Raw genomic sequence first — 22,372 nt, 5'->3', positions numbered from 1 at the left:
GGTTCTCCTCCGTCCTCCTCCACAGAGGGACTCTTGGGGGGGAGGGGCGGTTAGAAGCCCGGGGAGGGGAGGGGAGGGTCTCCCCCTGCTCCCCCCGTCCCGGGACCTGTCGGGCTCCCCTCCGCGCGGGGGCGGCGCCTTCCCCCGCCCTGCCTTAAAGCCCCCGCGCACGTGCCTGCCTCGCCCGGGGAGCCCAGACCCGCCCCGGCTTCTCCTCCGCCGCCGCCGCCGCCGCAGCAGCAGCAGCAGCAGCGCCCGCGGCTCTCCCCGGCCATGTCCCGCGAGTGGGAGCTGGGCAGCCGGAGAAGCGGGCGGGTCTGGGCTCCCCGGGCGAGGCAGGCACGTGCGCGGGGGCTTTAAGGCAGGCGGGGGAAGGGCCGCCCCGCGCGGAGGGGAGCCCGACAGGTCCCGGGACGGGGGGAGCAGGGGAGACCCTCCCCTCCCTCCCCCGGGCTTCTAACCGCCCTCCCCCCAAGAGTCCCTCTGTGGAGGAGGACGGAGGAGAACCCTTGGAGCTCAGGGGTTGAATTGTGGGGGAGGTCTCTGAGCGGACGTTTCATGACCCAACTAGAGAACTTCATCAGTGCCACGAGGGAGGGGGTTTGTGGAAAGGAGGGGAAAGGAGAGGAGGGAATATAGGAAGGAGGGAAGGAGGGAGGGAGGGAGGGAGGGAGGGAGAGTAGAGGAAGGAAGGAAGAAAGGAAAGAGGAGGGAGGGAGAGTAAAAGAAGGAGGAAAGGAGGGGAGTAGAGGAAGGAAGCAAGGAAAGAGGAGGGAGGGAGAGGAAAGGGAGGAAAGGAGGGCGGAAGGGAGAGTAGAGGAAGGATGGGAGTCCCGCACCCAGTTGGGGGCAGGGGGGCTGGGAGGAATAGGGTTAGGAGTCTTCCCCCAACTGGGAAGGATGGGTATAGGAGTCCTGCCCTCAGCTGGGGTGGCAGGAGGGGGAGAAACGGGGTTAGGAAAAGATTTTCCTCTGGGGGGGGCTTGGGGAAGGGTCTTTCTGAGCGCACCCCAGGGACACTCAGGGCTGGGCATGGCGTGATGGGCAGGCGAGGGTCCCCCAAAATCCAGCCCTGAAGGAAATCTCATCTTGCACCCCTGAAACTACCTGCAAAGCAAAGGAGAACTTTGCAAAACACATACAAGCTCAGAGAGTTTCCTTAGCCAGGTTTCTGTGAGGGTTGATAGGGCTTTGGGGCTTTCCTGGCAGACGTTTCATGACCCAACTAGGGAACTTCATCAGTGCTGGAAGGGAGTGGGGTTTGTTGAGAGGGAGAGGAGGGGGGAAAGGATTGTGGGGTCCTTAGTGCTCTCTCAGCTTGGCTGCTTTCATGAAGACATTTTATAACCAAACTTCGCATCATCAGTGCTCATTGCGCTGATGAAGTTCCCTGGTTGGGTCATGAAACGTATGCAAGAAAACAACCAAGCTCAGAAAGCACCCAGGACTCCATCATCATCATCATCATCTCCTCCTCCTCCTCCTCCTCCTCCTCCTCCTTCCTTCTCCCCTTTCTCCTCCTCCTCCCCAGAAACCCCACTCCCAATTAGCCCTGATGATGTTCCCTAGTTTGGTCATGAAACGTCTGCAAGAAAACCACCCAGCTCAGAGAGCACCAGGGACCCCACAGTCCTCCGCCTCTCCCTCCAGCTGGATTCATTTTGACTCCTCCCCCCCCCCCCCCCCCAAAACCTCCTTCCTCATAGCACTGATGGTGTTATCAACTTGGGTAATGAATCATCTGCAAGAAAACCACCATGCTCAGTGACCACCGAGGAGCCCATGCATTGATTGTGGAATGCTGTGGGGGGTCTTTGTTGTTTGGGTTTTATTTAATATTTATTTATAGGGGGAAAATGTCCTGATCAAACGTAATTTCTATTGTTGGATTTTCCCCCTTACCAGAGGGAGCCCCCTAGTGGAGTACTGTGAAGCTGTCACCATGGCAAACTCCATCGTCCTGTACAGTAGAATCCATTTTAAGGCACAACAGGCTGTATCTTAACAGAACACCCCCACCCTGAAGGGTGTCTTACCCCCACAGTATTGTTCTCCAGAGAGTAAACCATCTGTGTACCAAATTTGGTTGAAATTGCTCAAAGCATTCCAGAGTTATGCATGCGTCCACATACACAGCCGTTTATTTATTTAGATGATAGATGATGATAGATAGATAGATAGATAGATAGATAGATAGATAGATAGATAGATGATAGATAGATAGATAGATAGATAGATAGATAGATAGATAGATGATAGATAGATGATAGATAGATAGATAGATAGATAGATAGATGATAGATAGATAGATAGATAGATAGATAGATAGATAGATAGATAGATAGATAGATAGATGATAGATAGATATCTGGATGGATGGGTGAATGGATAAATAGAGATATAAAATATGTATGTATCTCTTACGGCAGTACAGTAGAAGCCATTTGAAGGCACAACAGGCTGTATCTTAACAGAACACACACCCCGAGGGCAGAGGTGAGTTGCAAATCCCGACGCTGACGATTCGCTTGTGCTCGCTTGCTTGCTCGCACATGCGCAGAAGCAGCCCAGCGGGTGGGTGGACGGAGCCTCCCGCTGCTGGTACTACCAGTTCACCCGAACCGGGAGCCACCCACCTCTGCCCAAGGGATGTTAGAGGTGTCTTGCCCCCACAGTGTTATTTTCCAGAGAGTAAGTCACCTGTGTACCACATTTGGTTGAAATTGCTCCTTACTCCAAGTTGTGAGTGACCTCATCAAGGGAGAGGCCAGGCGTGGAATTTTCCACCCTGACGTGCCGTTTGGGACCTTTCCAGATAAAGGTGATCTTAATCTCAGTAACGTGCCTTCTTCAACAATCCAGGCTAACAACCCACCGCTGGCCCCTTCCCCCTCCATCAAGGTGATCCAGCTGAAAAGGAACATCGCGTTGCAGGGCTCCGTCAAATGAGGTCCCTGTTGTGTTGTTCCTCCTGCGTCAGGTTCTGTGTGCGTTTCCTTGTTTTCACACCTTATCTACAAGACCAGCCTCCCTTCAAAATCTGTAGAAATTCTCGGTCCTCCAGGTTGTCCCAAAGATGCTTTTTTTCAGGAGGCAACTGGACTTCCTTACAATACAATAGCAGAGTTGGAAGGGACCCTGGAGGTCTTCTAGTCCAACCCCCTGCCTAGGCAGGAAACCCTATACCGTTTCAGACAAATGGTTGTCCAACATCTTCTTAAAGACTTCCAGTGTTGGGGCATTCACAACTTCTGGAGGCAACTTCTGTTCCACTGATTTAATTGTTCTAACTGTCAGGAAGTTTCTCCTCAGTTCTAAGTTGCTTCTCTCCTTGATTAGTTTCCACCCATTGCTTCTTGTTCTGCCTTCAGGTGCCTTGGAGAATAGCTTGACTCCCTCTTCTTTGTGGCAACCCCTGAGATATTGGAACAATGCTATCCTGTCTCCCCTGGTCCTTCTTTCTCTTAAGCTAGACATACCCTGTTCTTGTTTTTTCTTTTGAAGACATTTCGCTTCTCCTCCTAAAAACTTCCTCGGTTCTGACTGGATGGTGGGGAATGGAAGGATTGATACACTATATTGCCGAAAGTATTCGCTCCCCCATCCAAATAACCAGAATCAGGTGTTCCCATCACTCCCAAAGGCACAGGTGTATAAAACCAAGTCCCTAGGCATGCAGCCTGTTTGTGCAAACATTGGTGAAAGAAGGGGTCCCTCTCAGGAGCTCAGTGAATTCCAGCGTGGAACTGTGATAGGAGGCCACCTGGGCAACAAATCCAGTCGTGAAATTCCCTCGCTCCTAAATATCCCACTGGGATATTTAGCTGCATTATAAGAACAACGTGGAAGTGTCAGGGAACGACAGCAACTCAGCCACGAAGTGGGAGGCCACGTAAACTCGTCCAACATCAGTGTGTGACCTCACAAAGTGACCTCTGGAAGAATGGTCCAAAATCCCCCTCAGCCCACTCCTGAAGCTTGTGGAGAGCCTTCCCAGAAGAGTTGAAGCTGTTATAGCTGCCAAGGGTGGACCAACGTCACATTGAACCCCATGGATTAGGAATGGGGTGTCACTTACAGTAAGTCCACATGCGAGGAAAGGCAGGCGAGCGGATACTTTGGGCAATATAGTGTACTCCTTGCAGACAGCTGGTCATTTGCATCCTTTTAGAGAGTCCTTGAGGCCACAGAGGTATATCTCTGCTCTTTCCAAGTGGGCTCAGGAAGAAGAAAGGAAGAGGAGAAAGGAGAAAGAGCAGGAGAAGAAAGGTGAGGTGCTTGGTGGTTTTCTTGCAGACATTTTGTGACCCAATTAGGTACCATCAACAGTGTCAGAAGGGAGTGGGGTTTGGGGAGGAGAGGAGGAAGAGTAGAAGGAAGAGAAGGGAAGAGGAAGAAGGAAGGAGAGGAAGGAAGGAGGAGAAAGAGAAGAACAGTGAGGTCCTGGATGCTCTCCAACTAAGTAACATCATCAGTCCTAGAAGGAAGTGAAGTTCGCAGAGGAGGAGGAGATGGACTATGGGGTCCTTGGTGTTGCAGACGTTTCATGATCCAACTAGATAACATCATCAGTGCTAGACGTTTCCTTGCTCCCTCCTAGCAGTGATGATGTTACCTAGTTGGGTTATGAAATGTCTGCAAGAAAACAAGCTCACATAACACCAAGGATCTCATAATCCATTTGCTCCTCCTCCTCCTCTTCCTCCTTCATGAACTTCACTCCCTTCTAGCACTGATGGTGTTACCTAGTTGGGTCATGAAATGTCCGCAAACAAACAAACAAACAACCAAGCCGAGAGAGCACCATGGATCCCACAGTCGTCCTCTTTTTCTTCCTTCTTCACTTCCTCCTCCTCCTCTCTATGAACCTCACTCACCTCTAGCACTGATGATGTTACCTAGTTGGGTTATGAAACATTTGCAAGAAAACCACCAAGCTCAGAAAGCATCACAGACCCCATAATTACATCCATGCGATCCCTCTTATTAGTAGCCCATCTAAAACCATTGAATGCACTTAATACCATGCATTAATCTGGAGTTCTTCTAACCTGTAATTCTGGACTATGACAGTGACTAGTCCTCACCGGATTTTCTTTTCTTTCCCGCAATACTGTAATAAGTTTTCCCTGGGCCATTTTCTCTTCTCCTTCTTTATCCCTCAGTCATCCTGAAAATATCTATTTTAGGAAAGATTTAATTTTGTTCAGGATCCTGGGCCCATCAATCGCTCGGCTGACGGGCTTCATTCCTCTCACCTCCCATACAGAAAATGATAACTATTTGGCACTTAGTTGTGAAAGAAAATGCAATAGAGGCACGACAATACAACTTAGCCATCAGCTGCTAAACAGGGTGACTTCAGTTTTTCTTTTTTTAAAATCAATTTCTCATTTGTTATATTCTTTATACGTGTCAGTGCGTGGATGGTGTGGTAACTGGGTAACATACATTTCAGTCCCCATAAACATAGTCTTATTATTCCTAAATATTACGTTCCATTTCCATTGTTTCATATCATTTATGCATCTCTTTTATTATCACCCTTCCTTTCTGATCCGTCTTTCTGTCCTTTTGTATAGCTTAACATATTAATATATAATTATTATTTCCCCCCACTATTTTCTATACCTATTGTAACTCCCCCCCCTTTTCATATCACTATAATATTCAAAGATGTGTTTTCCCACCTATTTTGTTATTCACATTTGACTTCAGTTTTACTTTGCTTGGTCCTTGATTTACGACCATAATTGAGCCTGAAACTTTATGTTGTTAAGCGAGACATCTGTGAAGTGAGTTTTGTCCCATTTTACGACCTTTCTTGCCTGTTGTTAAGTGAATCGCTGCAGTTGATAAGTTACTAACCTGGTCGCTAAGTAAATCTGGTTTCCCCATTGGCTTTGCTTGTCAGGAAGTCGCAAAAGGGGACCAGATGACCCCAGGAGGATGCGACTGTCGTAAGAATGAGACAGTTGCCAAGTGCCTGAATTTTGAACACGTGGAGACTGCAAAGGTCGTAACTGTGAAAAACGGACATAAATCCCTTTTCTGAGTGCCGTCGTAACTTTGAACGGTCACTAAGCAAACTGTTGTAAGTCGAGGACCACCTGTACAGACCTACAAAGGTCACAAATGCGAGGAATGGTCATGAAGGGACTTTTCCATTACTGTTGTAATTGCAGATGGCCGCTAAACGAGGCAGTCGCTAAACGAGTGTTATCTACATATACAGACACTCTTCTATAAAGAGAAATAAAACCATAAGATCAAGCACTTTAGAGGTGGTCCTTGACTTACGACCAGCTATTTAGTGACATTTGAAGTTACGACAGTGATGAAAAAGCCCCTTTGTGCCATTCCTCGCATTTGCGACCTTCGCAGAGCTCCTCATAATCAGGTTTTGAACTTCTGACGGCTGCCTCTCTTTGCAGCATCACACAGTGAAGTGACGATGGGTTTTATTCTTTAACCGCAAACCATGTTTGGTAACAGTATTTGTAAAAAAAACACCCATTAGGGACAGAGGCTTCAGTTAATGAAAGGGGTTTCACTTAATGACCAGCACGTTTGCTTAACAACCACCATCTTGCTTAGCAACCACCGCAAGAAACGTTGTGAAATCGAATGTGAATTTCCTGTTCTGTTTTGCTCTGGTCTAGTCTAGTGTATATTCTGTTTTATTCTATATCAGTGTTTTTCAACCTTGGCGGCTTTAAGTCCTGTGGACTTCAACTCCCAGAATCCCCCAGCCAGCTGGCTGGGGGATTCTGGGAGTTAAAGTCCACAGGACTTAAAGTCGCCAAGGTTGAAAAACACTGATCTATATCCTATCTTCTGTTCTGTTCTGTTCTAGTCTATTCCATATTTTATTATTCTTTCTATCTATATTCCTTATTCTATTCTATTCCTATATTCTATTCTATTCTATTCCATATTTTATTATTCTATTCTATTGTATTCTATTTTATCTCATCCTTTATTCTATTTCAATATTCTGTTCTATTCTGTTTTGTTGTGTTCTATTCTATTCTATTCCTATAATCTATTCTATTCCATATTTTATTATTCTATTCTATTGTATTTTATTTCATCCTTTATTCTATTTCAATATTCTATTCTGTTTTGTTGTGTTCTATTCTATTCTATTCCTATATTCTATTCTATTCCTATATTCTATTCTATTCCATATTTTATTATTCTTTCTATCTATATTCCTTATTCTATTCTATCCGCTCTCACAGAGAGGGCCTCCTCCGGGTACCATCCACTAAACAGTGCGGGCGGGCGGTGCCTAGGAGTAGGGCCTTCTCTGTGATGGGCCCAACCCTCTGGAACGACCTCCCCCCCCCCCCCCCCCCCCCCGATATTAGGACCACCTCTGATCTCCGCTCCTTCCGCAAGAAACTCAAGACCCACCTGTTTCGAGTAGCAGGTCTGGCCTAATTACAACCATAATCGTAACTGCATTTAACATCTATTCAAACCTTCCTGGATGGCTTTTTAAATTTTATATTGGGGTTTTAACGGGTTTTAAAATTGTTCTTAATATTTAAATTGGTTTTGGGATTTTATAACAGACCGTGTGTATGAGTTGTTTATGTTTCATGTCTTATGTCTTATGTCATTTTTATTGTTTTGATTATGAATGGTCTGTATACCGCCCCGAGTCCCTACGGGGAGAGGGGGCGGTCTATAAATTAAATAAACTATAAACTATAAACTATTCCTATATTCTATTCTATTCTATTCTATTCTATTCCATTCCATATTTTATTATTCTATTCTATTCTATTGTATTCTATTTTATCTCATCCTTTATTCTATTTCAATATTCTGTTCTATATTTTATTATTCTATTCTATTCTATTCTATTCCATTCCTATATTCTATTCTATTCTATTCTATTCTATTCTATTCCATATTTTATTATTCTTTCTATTCTATTCTATTTGTAAATTGAGGATTACCTGTATTTTGAAGAGCCACGCACCTTGCTTATCTCTTAGGTAAACTGATGCCGATAACAACCTGTGACCGAATTTGGGTGGGTTTGTCTTAGTTTTTCCAAAGCTGTTTGTGGTCGTCTTTGTTTTTCTCTTTGCAAAGGGCAGGAGAAGGATTGATTGATTTTGCTGGAAAATAACCCAAGAGAGGTGCGGTCCTGCAGACGAATTCCAGAGAAATAGAAGATAATGGAATATTTATTTACTTTCTGTCCAGGTAGTCCTCAAACTGCAATAGTTCATTTAGGGTTTCTACGTTGACTTTGTTTGTCGGAAGGTCGCAAAAGAGAATCACAAGACCTCAAGACGCTATAACCGTCATAAATATGAGCCAGGTGCCGGACCTCTGAATTTTGACCATGGGACCACAGGGATGCTGCAATGGTCGTAAATGTGAAAAAGGGTCGTAAGTCACTTTTTTCAGTGCCATCGTAACTTTGAACAGTCACTAAATGAACTGACGTAAATGGTGGGCTACCTTTAGATTTATCGAAAGCTTACGCTCTCTACAAGAATCTGGCCAAGTCACCGTCAAGGAAAATGAGCGGGAGATAAGAAAGCATCAAGGGTGGACTCGATTTAACAGATTTAAAAAGAGTTAGAAGGGACCTTGTAGGTCATCTAGTCCAACCCCACCCACCCAAGCAGGAGACCCTACATCCTTTCTGACAGATGGCAGTCCAGTCTCTTCTTGAAAGCCTCCAGCGATGGAGCTCCCACAACTTCTAAAATGTCACTAAGTGAACAGTTGTAAGTCGAGGACTGCCTGCCCTGTTGCGAAACGGGCGCCTGGAGGCTGGGAGAGGGGCTCCTCGGGAGAGAAGAGCCATTTTTTCCATCCTCGCCCCCGCTTCCGATCTAGCCTGTTTCTGCTGACTTTTCTCTCGACAGGTGGACAGGCTTTGAAATCTAATTCTGGGTTTCCTGTGGCTTTTTGGTTTTGCTTTAATTCTGAAGAGTGCCGAGTGGGCGAATGCGAAGCCTTTGCAGACTCATTTCTTTTCCTTTTTAAGAAATATCATCAGAAGAGATCCGACTTCACCGTTTTAACCTTTTTATTGAGTTCTTAAAGACCCAACTCATCCTGAGCACCCTTTTTTTTGAACTATTACCACCTGGCAGCCGGTACAGGACAATAAAAAGAAGGACAAATAGGCTGAAAAACGGCTTCTATCCCAGGGCAGAAACCATACTGAATCTGCGGTAGAGTGCAATATGAATGCAGTATCAGGGGTTTTCCATTCAATTGTGTAGAATGTGAAGGATGTGTGATTGTATGTTCGTGTGTGTGTTTTTTAATGTATCATGTACACCAAAGATGGCATTTTATTTCGCTGTCCGTCCATCCATCCATCCATCCATCCATCCATTATCTGTCTGTCTGTCTATATTTGTCTGTTTGTCTTTCCATCCATCCATTCATTCATCCATCATCTATCTGTCTACATTTGTCTGTCTATTCATCCATCCATTATCTGTCTATCTATATTTGTCTGTCTGTCCATCCATCCATCCATCTATCAATCTGTCTACATTTGTCTGTCCATCCATCCATTATCTGTCTGTCTATATTTGTCTGTCTCTCTGTCTGTCCATCCATCATCTATCTGTCTGTCTACATTTGTCTGTCCGTCCATCCATCCATCATCTGTCTGTCTATATTTGTTTATCTGTCTGTCTGTCCGTCCGTCCATCCATTATCTGTCTGTCTATATTTGTCTGTCTGTCTGTCCATCCATCCATCCATCATCTATCTGTCTACATTTGTCCATCCATCCATCATCTGTCTGTCTACATTTGTCTGTCCATCCATCCATCCATCTCTGCCTGCCTGCCTGCCTGCCTGTCTGTCTGTCTGTCTATATCATCCATCCATCCAAAAACTATCGAAACTCTTTTATACTTTCTGCCATGGTGGACACCTTTCTTTTATTGACTTCCTCATTGAAGGGTTGAAGAAAAACCATTTCGACATTTGATAAGCTCAAAATCGGTGCTCCAGTGACGGCATTTAATCCCGAAGGCCTCCATGCCGAGTGTCCATAAATACTTGGAGGCGTTGAGGTTGGGCAATTGATTTACCTTGGCAGGCATCACATGAGCCTCAGAGGAGCAGCATGTGTTCTCCTCGGCGTCACGTGATGGGTTTTCTCGTGTTCTGTTCCTGGATTGTGACTTTGCTGGTTTCATAAAGAATCTTTACAGCCGTAAGTCCCTTTTCGGTGGGTCCTTGGGAATTTCAAACCATCGCTAACTAACTGTTCAGAAGTGGTGGGTGCTCCTTCACGGGAGGTTTTTAAGAAGAGACAAGGCAGCCATTCGTCTGAACTGGTGCAGAGTCTTCTGCTCAAGCAGGAGGTTGGACTAGAAGACCTCCAAGGTCCCTTCCAGCTCTGTTCTGATGTCCAGTGGTCGCAAGTCAAAAACTGGCTATAATAGCATCCAGGCTCAAATGAACTGAAGCAGCCTCAGTGCTGTTTCCATAAGTTCAACCCAAATCTTGACAAATAGGCCAGTCTCTCTTGGTGCCCCTGGGAAACGTGTGCAGCCAGCAAGGAGCATCTCTGAGCCTGGAGGTTTTCTTGCAGGCGTTTCATGAACCAACTAGGTAACATCGTCAGTGCTAGAACAGAGTGGATTTTGTGAAGGAAGAGGAGGAGGAAGGGGAGGACGATGACAACTGTGGGGTCCTTGGTGCGCTCTGAGCTTGATTGTTTTCTTGCAGATGTTTCATTGCCAAACTAGGTAACCCATCAGTGATGGAAGGGAGTGGGGTTCGAAAGGAGGGGGAGAAGGAAGAGGAGGTGGTGTGGGGCCCTCTCCGAGCTTGGTGGTCTTCTTGTACTTAGTTGATCCAACTAAGAAACATCATTAAGGTTAGGAGGAGGAGAAGGACTGTGGGATCCTTGGTGCTCTCTAAGCTTGGCTGTTTTCATGAAGACGTTTCATGACCTAACTAGGTAACATCATCAGTATTAGAAGGGAGTGGGATTTGGAAAGGAGGAGGAGGAGGAGGACTGTTGGGGTCCTGGGTGCTTTCTGAGTTTGGCTGTTTTCATGAGGACATTCCATGACCCAACTAGGGAACGCCATCAGTGCTAGGAGGGAGTGGGATTTGGAAGGGGGGAGGAGGAGGATAACAATTGTGGGATCCTTGGTGCTCTCTGAGCTTGGTGGTTTTCTTGCAGATGTTTCATGGCCCCACTAGGTAACACCATCAGTCTAGAAAGGACTGTGTCTTGTGTAGGAGGAAGAAGAGGAGGAGGAGGAGGAGGAAGAGGAGGGGAGAAGGAATGAAGTGCAGCAAGAAGGAAAAGGAGGAGGCGAAAGCCGTCAAAGGCTTCTTCTTGTCTGCATGGCAGGAGTGTGTGAAATTCCAAAGATTCCTTCACTTGCCTCACTACAGAAACACCTGATGGGTCACCATTTGGGACCCATGATTCCCCCCCTCTTCCTTTTCAGAATTCCCCAAAGGACTGGGGCACAGGGGTGACCCTCACCGGAGAGGCTCACTCTGCGACCGACACTGCACGGCCATTAACAACCTCCATGGGGACCTGACTGACGTGCACTCAGAGTCCCACCTCCTCCTGCCGCTCCGCATCCCGTCAGGTAAAGGGGGTCTCAGCCGCAAGCAACGCTCCCTTTGGGGGGGGGGGCATCCTAAGAGGAGAAGATTTAGTCAATATGGGGAGTCCTCGACTTATGACCACCATAGATTTCCATTGCTAAGCGAGAACAGGTGCGGAGTGATTTCTGCCTCGCTTTACAGCCTTTCTTGCCACTGTTGTTAAGCGAGTCACTGCCGCTCTCCAGTCGGTAACACGGTTGTTAATCGAATCGGGCTTCCCCCTTGACAGGGCTTGTCGGGAGGCCGCAACAATCATAAATACGAGTTAGTTTTTATGATCGTGTGACCGTGGGGAAGTTGCGATGGTCGTAAAGTGTGAAAAACGGTCCTAAAATCCCTTTTGTTGGGGCCGCTGGCACTTCAGGCGGTCACTAAAACGAACGGTCGTACGTCCAGGACTAGCTGTATCCCCAAATGCTGAATTGAATTGAAATTCTTTATGTTCTTTACATTTATATTCTTGATTATTTATTCTTAAATCATTTAAAAGGAATCATTTAAATTCAGACGGATAGCAGGAATTGATGGTCAAGCGTTAGACCCATAAAAACAAGGGGACTCTATAGTGCTGTGATGGCGAACCTATGGTGTTCGGAGCCATTTCTGAGGGCACGCGAGGCTTTGCCCTGTCAGTTCCAGCGGGCATGCACACGCTGGCCAGCTGATTTTGGGGCGTTTTTCAGCCGTTTCTCAGCTGTTTCTCAGCTGCTTTTCAGCTGTTTTTTGCCCTCCAGAGGCTTCCCTAAAGCCTCCGGAGGGCGAAAAACGGCCCAATGTGCAAACCGGAAGTTTGGGAACGGACTTCTGTTTTGCGTGTGTTGGGCTGTTTTTCACCCTCCGGAAGGAGAAAAACAGCACAAAACGCAACACGGAAGTCAGTTCCCAAACTTCCGGTTTGCACATTGGGCCGTTTTTCGCCCTCCGGAGGCTTTAGGGAAGACCCTGGGACGGAGGAGGCCATTTTCAGCCTTCCCCAGGCTCCAAGAAAGCCGTGTGCGGGGCAAGGGGTGGGGGGGGGGTCACACGTGCATGCGCAGCTGGCACTGCACGGGGGGGGGCATTAAATTATGGGGGTGGGCTCATGCTTTTTGCCACCCGAGGCGAAAAAGATTCCCCATCACTGCTATAGAGAATTTAAACCAGCCTTGAAAATCAAATTATCCAAAGCGATTAAATGCATTTTGGGAAGAATGGAAGCTTTGAGCGTCTGACTCCCACCCACCCAAATGCAAGGCCGGTTGAAGGAAGTGGGAGGGGCCCACCTTTGCAGAGAGGTGGAGGGTTCAAGTACAGCCACGGGCCTGAGAAGATCTTTCTGACTCTCGAGTCCTCGCTTAGTGACCGTTTGTAGTTACAACAGCACAGAAAAAAGCAACTGTTTCACACTTATGACTGTTGCAGTGTCCCTGTGATGACGTGATTAAAATTTGGATGCTTGGCAACTGACTCGTATTTATGATGGTCTTTGGGGGTCACATGATCCCCTTTTTCGACCTTCAGTGTGGAAATCCCAATTCACTTAACAACCGTGACTCGCTTAACAACGGCATTGATTCACAACAACTGTGGCAAGAAAAGGTGGTAAAACAGGGCAGAACTTGTTTCACCAATGTCTCGTTTAGCAACGGGAATTTGGGGCTCAATTGTGGCCGTTAAGTCGAGGACTAGCTGTGTTTCTTGACTGTTCCTTGCTGATACCAATATGGGTAGTCCTCGATTTAACGACCGCAATTGAGCCCAAAATTTATGCTCCTAGGAGAGAAATTTGTTATATTCTGCCCCATTTTACGACTTTTCTTGCTACAGTTGTTAAGTGAATCACTGCAGTTGTTATGTGAGTCACATGGTTGTTAAGTGAATCCGGCTTCCCCATTGACTTTGCTTGTCAGAAGGTCACAAAAAGAGGATCGCGTAACCCCTGCGACCCTGCAACCGTCATAAATATGAGTCAGTTGTCAAACGTCCAAATATAAATCACGTGACCACGGGGATGCAGTGACCGTCGTAAGTGTGAAAAATGGCCCTAAGTCCTTTTTCTCAGTCCTGTTGTAATTTTGAAGGGTCACTAAATGGACTGTCATAAATCAAGGACTACCTGTAATTTGTGGTTTGCAGTGATTTAAAAATCCATGTTGGCATTAATCTGCCAATATGGATTTTATAATCACTACAAACCATGAACTAACTAACTGTGGTTTAGTAAGCCACCCCTTGCTGGAAAGAATGGGGTGTTCTGTTGTAGCCCGCCGGAGGATCTAGCAGCAGATTGGGACAGTGAGGAGGTTGGGGAGGAACCTGGGCCAGTCCTGGAGTCTGGGGAAGGCTCGGAGGAGGGCTCTGTGTCGGAGGCAGAGAGGGGGCCAGGACCGTCTGACAGTTATCAGCTGCCTTCGGAATCGGAGATCAATGGGGCAGAAGAACAGCTGGAACCTGTTCCAAGTATGCTCATGTGCAGAGTTGCCAGATGAAGGGAACAGCTAAAGAACAGGGGGCGACTTGGGAGTAAGGCCACAGGTGGACGATGAATGTCCCCTCCCAGGGGAAATAAAAGAGGAGCTACTGGGGAGTGGAGTTTGCAGGAGGCAATCAGTTCACTTCATTAGGGTGAAGATCTGTTCCTGACTTCTTGCCAAGGAATTGCTGCTACAGAGTGGAGTTTGGAAGATATTGGCCTGGCAACTCTCCAAGCCTGATAAAAGCCTGTGATTGTGAAATCGCATGAAAGACTGTTGGCCGGGACTTTGCTGGCGAGGAATTCCCTTGAACCTAAATAAAAGGGGTTTTATCAGGACGAGGAGTCGGCTTCATGCTCTTGGGAAGCCTCGGTCAAAACAGTCTCCACCAGCTAGTAGCCTCCTTCTGTTCTGTATTCAGTGGTCTCCAGCCCAGGCTGCTGCCTGCATCACTCCGAGGAAGTTCAGACATGTGACGGGTGCCTGCAGAAGATGACTCTGACGGCCGAGAACGAGGTGGAAGCCCACCGTCTCTCCAACAACTACAAGGTTGGTGTGCGAAGGTCTCCTTGGGTTGGGGAAGGAGGAAGAGCGGAGTTTGGGGGTGCCAGGGGGAGAGGAGGGTCACGTTAGCCACTTAGCAATGGGCCGGGAGAAAGGAAGATTTTTTACAATGCTTCTTTTAGTGATCGAAGTGAACAACGGCTCTATAACAGGGGCTTAAAACCCGGTTCTCACACTTGCGACCACGGCAGCGTTTCCCCCTCGGTCACGTGATCGACATTCAAAAGCTTGGCAACTGGCATGTACTTATGACAGTTGCAGTATCCCAAGCCTACGGGATCCCCATCTGCGAACATCTGACAAGCAAAATCGACGGGGAAACTAGATTCATTTAACAACCGTGTTACTAATGAGGCGATTCACTTAACGCCTGTGGCAAGAAAGGTCGTAAAACAAGGCGGAACTCCCGGAACAAATTCCTCGCTTTTTTTTTTTAACAGTTTATTTACACATTTTCATTTAATGCACATAAGTGCTTTGTGAACAGAGTATTTTGGGGGTCGATTTGCTTAGGTCAGGGGTGTCCAAACTTGGGAACTTTAAGACTTGTGGACTTCAACTCCCAGAATTCCCCAGCCGGGGAATTCTGGGAGTTGAAGTCCACAAGTCTTAAAGTTCCCAAGTTTGGACACCCCTGGCTTAGGTAATAACACCGTGTTTCCCCCAAAATAAGACTTGGCCTTATCTTCAGGGAGGTCATATTATTTTTGAGGTGCAGGAAGCCCCTTAACTTTGACCCGCAGATCAGCTGATCCAGAGAGGCCCAGAAGTTCTGTCTCTGTTTCTGGCACGCTCTTGCCAGCCCTAGTGCTCTTTTTGTGACCGCCACTAAGAGAAGCGGCACGGTAGCTAGGATTTATGACAGTGTTGAGTTCCTACCAATTCGGACTGGTTCAGCCGACTGGAACTGGCAGCGGCCCAGGCCCCCGGATCAGTTCTCCCAGCGGCACCGTACATGCCGCCATCTTGTTTTTGGGGGAGGGCTTATTTTAGCGCATGCACTTAAAAGCCCGACTGGGCTTATTATCCGGGGAGGTCTTATTTTCAGGGAAACAGGGTACTTCCCCCGCTCCTAATTTCAACCTCTATTATCCAACCATTTATAAAATAAGTCCCCCGTTTGAAAATACTCCATATCTTCTTTTTCTTTTCTCTTTAATGTCAATCTATCCATTTCTGCACAATCTCATATTTTTTAAAAAAATTACATCTTTTTCCAATACTGTGCAAATACGATCCTCGCTGCTGTCAAAACATGCAGTATTAAATGCAAATTCCCCTTATCAAACTTTTCTCGTATTATACCTAACAAAAATATTTCCGGCTTATAATCTTATGTGCAGCTTTTAACGTTTTTTTTCTAACCGTGTTATGTATTTTTGTTCGATATTTCTTTGCTTTCACACATGGCCACCACATGTGATGATAGGTGCCAGGTGTCTGATTACATTTCCAGCAACAAATTCCTTACTTAACCTGATGAATTCTGGGCTCAATTGCGGTCATAAATTGAGGACTACCTGTATATAGTCACAATTCAAATGATTAACAATGGGCTCCTATTTATGACGGTTTGCGTTGCCCCGGGGTCACGAAATCCTCCTCTAGCAAGCAGAGTGAGAGAACTTCCTCGCTTAGTAAGGGAAAATTTGTACTGTAAGTCGAGGAATAGGTGTTATGTGTGGTATAAAAGAGACATCTCTTTTGGTGTTCCTTTAGGAAATTCGTTTTAATTTACATTTTTTGTGCTTCTTCACACAGTTCGGATTTAAGAAATGGAAGAGTCATGTCACGGCTCGGCCTTGGGAGGACCGGTCAGAAATTGTCAAAGAACTCTACTCGGACCTGACTATCATTAAAAGTCCAACAGGTAAAGTCCAGCCCATCTTAGGCTGCTATTCTAGGATTAGCTCATCTGAACAGCTTACAGAATCCTAGAATAACACAGTCAGAAGGGTGACCGTTAATGACCGTTCAAAGTTACAACAGCACTGAAAAAAATTACTTACGATCATTTTTCACACTGCAGCATCCCCATGGACACATGATCAGATACAACTGGCTCATATTTATGACGGTCACAGTGTCCCGGGGTCAGGTGTTCCCTTTGTATGACCTTCCGACAAGCAAAGTCAAAGGGGAAGCCAGATTCGCTTAATGACCATCTGACAACTGGGGTGGAGTCGCTTCCCGACTATAGCAAGAAAAGTCCTAAAATGGGACAAAACTCGCTTAACAAATGTCTCGCTTAGCAACAGAAATCATCTTTTAGTGACCCCGTAATCCCTTGCATCAGGTTGGAGTCTTGGCAAATGGAGCCGAGCGTTTTACTGGCCAGATGCCCTTCTTGTTGCCAATGCGGAGTTTTATTCAACAGATATAATCTCATTGTACCCAGAGAGAGAAATATCTGCCTCTACCTAGGATTGAACTCACAGCCTCCGATTAATGAGGCGAGAGCGCTACCTCTAGGCCAACGGACCACTCTCGCTTAGCAACAAAAATGTTGGGCTCAGTTGTGGTCGTAAGTCAAGGACAACTGGATCCCTGAATCAAGGATGGACTTGGATCTCCATTCAACAAGAGTGTCCAAGATTGCCAACTTTGAAGGCCAGGTGGTGTCAACAGTTGACTTGTGGTCTTCCCTTGTGGTCGTGTCTTCTCCAGGTTCTATGCTGACCTGTGGCAACCTCTTCTACCTGCTCTTCTTTGGATGGTGGCTCTGCCTCCTCTACGTCTTGGTCTCCCTTCTGATGTTCCTCACCGTGCTGGGAGCTCCATACGGTGAGGATGTGCTTTTTTCTTTAAAGTTTTTATTAAGTAAGCATTAAAAACGTTGGACATAGTGCAATGTTTGTAGCCGTCATTTCCATGGAGTTTTTTGATCTTACAACAGTAACTGTTTGTTTCGGTTACATAGGTATGTGTGGTCACTCAAATTAACTACACATTAATCCCTTACATAATATAGCTACTATCAGTATATACACATATCCAATTCCTACTTTTCGTACAATATTAATACCATATTTTCCAATTCTTATCCGTGTTTCTCTGTCCAGGCCTTTTTCCCTCGTTTCTAACCATTTGTCCCAGATTTCGTGGTATTCCATCTCACTCTTGTCTTTGAGCTCTAGAGTCAAACTGTCCATCTCTGCGCATGTCAGTATCTTATTTATTATTTCTTGTTCCGAGGGAGTCTCCTTGTTTTTCCATTTTTGTGCAAAAAACAGACTTGCCGCCGTCAAAATACGCAGCATTAAATACAGCCCACCGTTGCCATGTTTTTATTTTGTGATCCCTAGTAGAAATAATTCTGGCCTCAAATCCATCCTTTGATTTAGCATTAATACGTTCTTATCTGGTGCCCAAAATCCCTAGCTTTAATGCACTCCCACCACATATGGTAGAAGGTCCCTAGTGCAGCGTTACATTTCCAACATCATGGCGATAAGTTTTTATTTATTTTGGCTAATCTTGTGGGTGGGATGTGCCCATACGGTGAGGATGTTGATACCAAGTGTCAGGGAGAATGGGGGGAATCGGGGCTCCATGGAGCAGGAGGAACATGGCGGCCTATGTGTCCATGTGTGCGCAAGCGATTGTCCATCCAAGGAGAAAAATCTCCCATCTTTCTCCTCGATTCTCTTCCTAATTTTAGGAAAACTCTGCTGGAAGCTCGCCGGATATTTTCTCTGGCCGTTCGGGAAAGTAGTTCAGAAGGTGAGGACGAAAGTTGGAAGCCCACCTCGAAGGGAAGACATTCCGGGCTGGTTGAAGGCTCTTCCTTCCCCCTGGGTGGGTGGCTTTCTCCAGATCCTAGAGTTCCCCAGTCAGCATGATCTTCGTCTCAGCCAATGGGGGGATTCTGGGAAAGCTGGAATCAAGTATCTCCCAAGTTGCATTTCTGTTCTGGATGACCACATCTGCAGACGGGAGGAAAGAGGTCTGGAAAACCACAGCTCTTCACCGGATCATCCTCTTGCTCCAGATCAGGTAGCCTGAATTTCGGAGGGAGGAATCCGATTGGTTGTTCTTTCCCTCTTCCAGATGAAAACATACAGTCCAGATTGCCAGATGAAGTTCAGCAAGAACCACGACGTCACTGAGATCAAAGCACTGAAGGACACTACCCCGTTGCTCCCCCGGCAGGATTCGTGCAAGATGGGTGGCTGTGGTTACTGGGTAAGGGTCTCAAACGTGGCACGTTTAAGACTGGTGGGCTTCAACTCCCACAATTCCATTGGACAAACCAAAGGCCTTAAACTTGGTGAGTTTAAGACTGGTGGACTTCAACTCCCATAATTCCATAGGATTCAATCAGAGGCCTCAAACTTGGAAAGTTTAAGACTTGTGGACTTCAACTCCCAGAATTCCCCAGCAAGCATGGCTGGCTAGCGAATTCTGGGAGTTGTAGTCCACGAGTCTTAAACTTGCCAAGTTTAGAGACTCCCTGGGGTAATGTACAGATAATCCTTGATTTATAACAGTTCATTTAGTGACGGTTTGAAATTACAATGGCAATGGAAAAAGTGATATATGGCCATTTTTCACACTTACGACTTTTGCCGTCCCGTGATCAAAGTTAGGACGCTCGGCAACCGGCTCGTATTTATGACGGTTGAGATGTCCTGGGGTCACGCCATCCCCTTTTGCGACCTTCCGACAAACGAAGCCATTCACTTAATGACCGTGTGACTCCCATAACGACTGCAGCGATGCCCTTAACCATTGTGGCAAGGAAGGCGGTAAAAATGGGGCAAAATTCACTTAACAATGTCTTGTTTAGCAACATGAACGTTGGGCTCAATTCTGGCCGTAAGCCGAGGACGACTTAATAATGGTCAGCCATAACTCTTACTCTTTTCCACCCTACGTAGCGGCGTAGTAGCACCTACGTCTGGCTCCTAGTCGGCTTCCCTCTCCTGGTCCTCGCCCACGCTCTGCTCTGCGTCATCTGTTGGCTGCTGGTCTTCTTCATCCCCACGGCCAAAATGAGCCTGCGCACCGTCACCACAATTCTTCTCCTGCCCCCCGAGTGCGTCCACATCCAGCGCCTACGGAAGGTGAGAGGGGCATTGGGACTTTCCACGCGGTCCTCGAATTACAACAGTTTGTTTAGTGACCGTTGGAAGTTACGAGGGCACTGAAAAAGGGGATGTCTAACGGTTTTTCATGTTTACGACCGTTGCAGCCTCCTCAGGGTCATTGGCAGGGGTGAAATTCAGCAGGTTCTGGAGAACCGGTAGCGGAAATTTGGAGTAGTTCGGAAAACGGGCAAATGCCACTTCTGCCTGGCCCCAGGAGTGGGGAGGGAATGGGGATTTTTGTAGCATCCTTCCCTTGCCACACCCACCAAGCCACGCCCACAGTAAAAGAATTTGAATTTCACCATTGGTCACGTGATCAAAATTCAGAAGCTTGGCTACTGACTCGTATTTACGACAGTTGCAGTGTCCCAGAGTCACATGATCCCCTGAAATGGTACCGAGTTTCCTGCCTAAGCGGGGGGTTGGACTAGACTAGAGGATCTCCAAGGTCCCTTCCAACTCTTACTCTATTCTATAAAGACTCATATTTATGGTTGCAGTCTCCCAGGGTCACGTGATCCAGTGGTATGTTTCCTTTTTTTTTTTTTACTACCGCTTCGCTCACCCGCGACACTTCTGAGCATGTGCAGAAGCGGGTGGGCAGAGCCTTCTGCCACCGCTACTCTTGGTTCGCCTGATCTGGCTCAAACCAGTAGAAATCAACCTCTTATTGTGATCCTCTTTTGCGACCTTCCGACAAGCCAAGTCAATGGGGAAGCCGGATTCACTTATCACCCACATTATTCACTTAACAAGTGCAGATTCACTTAACAACGTTGGCAATAATAATAATAAAACGGGGCAGAACTCACTTAACAACAATCTCTCTTGGCATCAGAAATATGGGGCTCAGTTGTGGCTGTAAGTCAAGAACTATTGCAATAGAAGCATCGTCGTCATCTTTTAACAATCCCATAATCCCTTGCATTGGGGTGGAGTCTGGGCAACGGAATGGCGCTAGAAGAGTGTTTTACTGGCCGGATGCCCTTCCCTGTCGCCAATGCGGAGTTTTGTTCAGCAGATATAGTCTCATTGTGCTCAGAGAGAAAAATATCTGCCGCTACCTAGGATCAAACTCACAACCTCCTGATTGCGAGGGGAGAGGTCCACCTCTAGGCCACTGCACCACTCCTAGAACCAAAACTGAACATAATCTGGTTTATTCTCCTCTTGTCTTTTTCCTCTGCTCCAGACGGAAGTCCCCTTAGATGCGGAAGTAGTCCTCTGCTGTTACCGAGCGGTCTGCGCGTATTATTATAAATATGCCGTCGATGGGATCAACGTCTTCGCCGTCAGTATCCTTTTGGGGCCTGTGGGCATCTCCCGTGACATCTACTGCCACTTCTGGTGTCTTCAGAGACCTGCTGGGCAGGACATTAGCCTTTCCTCTCTTTGACCAATGCCCATAAGATGAAAATTTATGACCAGTAGGTCATACAAAAGGTGAAGGAGATGCCATCAAATCAGGTTTGACTCTTGCCGAGTGTATGGTCAAAATACTTGATGCTGGGACCTCTCTGTAGCTCAACCGAGGTCATCTAGATACTGGCCTGGTCTCAGTCCCTTCACTGTGGTTTTTCCCCCTTCTTCTCTCATTGACCCCGAGTAGCCCTGGGCAGCTACCCGTTGTTGGTCCTTCCAGAAAGTTCTCAACCCCTGGTGACTTCACAGGGACCTCCAGGAAGTTTCCCGATCAACAGTGCAGAAGTGTGAACAGAAGAGAATCATAACTCAGGGTTGAACAGTGGGGTCCTTGGGGCTCTCTGAGCTGGGTGGTTTTTCAGGCAGACGTTTCATGACCCAGCTAGGTAACATCATCAGTGCTAGAAGGGAGTGGGTTTTGTGGAGAGGAGGAGGAATGTGGGGTCCTTGGTGATCTTTGAGCTTGGTGGTGTTCTTGGAGACATTTCATGACCCAAGTAGGTAGCATCATCAGTGCTTGGAGGAAGTGGGGTTTGCTCTCTGTTTATATACCAGTGGTTTGCCCTGTCACTATTGGTTGAGGGGTGTTGGTGGTTCCTTGATTAAGCTGCTCTTTACTGTTTGATTGTTGGTCTCATATTAATTGGTCCTCTGATGATCTCTCCTTTGGGTGTTAATTGTTGGCAAGGAGGCGGTTTGCTCTTTTTTTTCTTTTTTCTTTTAACATTTTAGCTTTTTCATTGTCTCTTTTGAATGGTGTGTAGCTGTTATTCATCTTTATGTGCCTGTTGATGGCCGATTTTACATGCAAGGACAATCCACATGTATATAAACAGAGAGCAAGTAGTTTTCTCCTCCTCCTCCTTTTCCTCTTCTTTTCTTCTTCCTCCTCCTCTCCTCCTCCTTCTCTTCTTCTCCTCCTCCTCCTCCTTTTCCTCCTTCTCATCTTCTTCCTCTTTTTTCTTCTCCTCCTCCTCCTCCTCCTCCTCTTCTTTTTCTCTTCCTCTTCCTTTTCCTCTTCTTCTTCCCCTCTTCCACTCCTCCTCCTCCTCATTCTCTTCTTCTTCTCTTCTTCCTCCTCCTTTTCCTCTTCTCTTCTCCTCTTCTCCTCCTCCTCTTCTTCTCTTCCTTCTCCTCCTCCTCCACTTCTTCCTCTTCTTCTCCTTTTCCTTCTCCTCCTCTTCTTCCTCTTTTTCTCCTCCTCCT

The 22,372-nt window shown here is 46.7% G+C and overlaps 1 protein-coding gene across 1 annotated transcript in view; it reads left to right on the top strand.

Annotated features, from left to right (window-relative positions):
- LOC309394969 (uncharacterized protein) overlaps positions 1-22,372 on the top strand; it is a gene marked incomplete at its 5' end in the record, with an annotated part of 35,419 nt that overhangs the window by 676 nt on the left and 12,371 nt on the right. The window contains 9 exons of the mRNA XM_081958687.1: positions 161-343; positions 11,469-11,618; positions 14,512-14,639; positions 16,416-16,524; positions 17,322-17,438; positions 18,316-18,377; positions 18,705-18,839; positions 19,535-19,720; positions 20,937-21,069. Coding sequence (XP_081814813.1) covers positions 161-343; positions 11,469-11,618; positions 14,512-14,639; positions 16,416-16,524; positions 17,322-17,438; positions 18,316-18,377; positions 18,705-18,839; positions 19,535-19,720; positions 20,937-21,069 — 1,203 coding nt within the window. The remainder of the gene's footprint in view (positions 1-160; positions 344-11,468; positions 11,619-14,511; positions 14,640-16,415; positions 16,525-17,321; positions 17,439-18,315; positions 18,378-18,704; positions 18,840-19,534; positions 19,721-20,936; positions 21,070-22,372) is intronic.

The sequence above is a fragment of the Natrix helvetica genome (assembly GCF_964273705.1).
Source record: "Natrix helvetica genome assembly, chromosome: 6".
Lineage (NCBI taxonomy): Eukaryota > Metazoa > Chordata > Lepidosauria > Squamata > Natricidae > Natrix > Natrix helvetica.
This window is presented reverse-complemented; position numbering and strand designations above follow the sequence as displayed.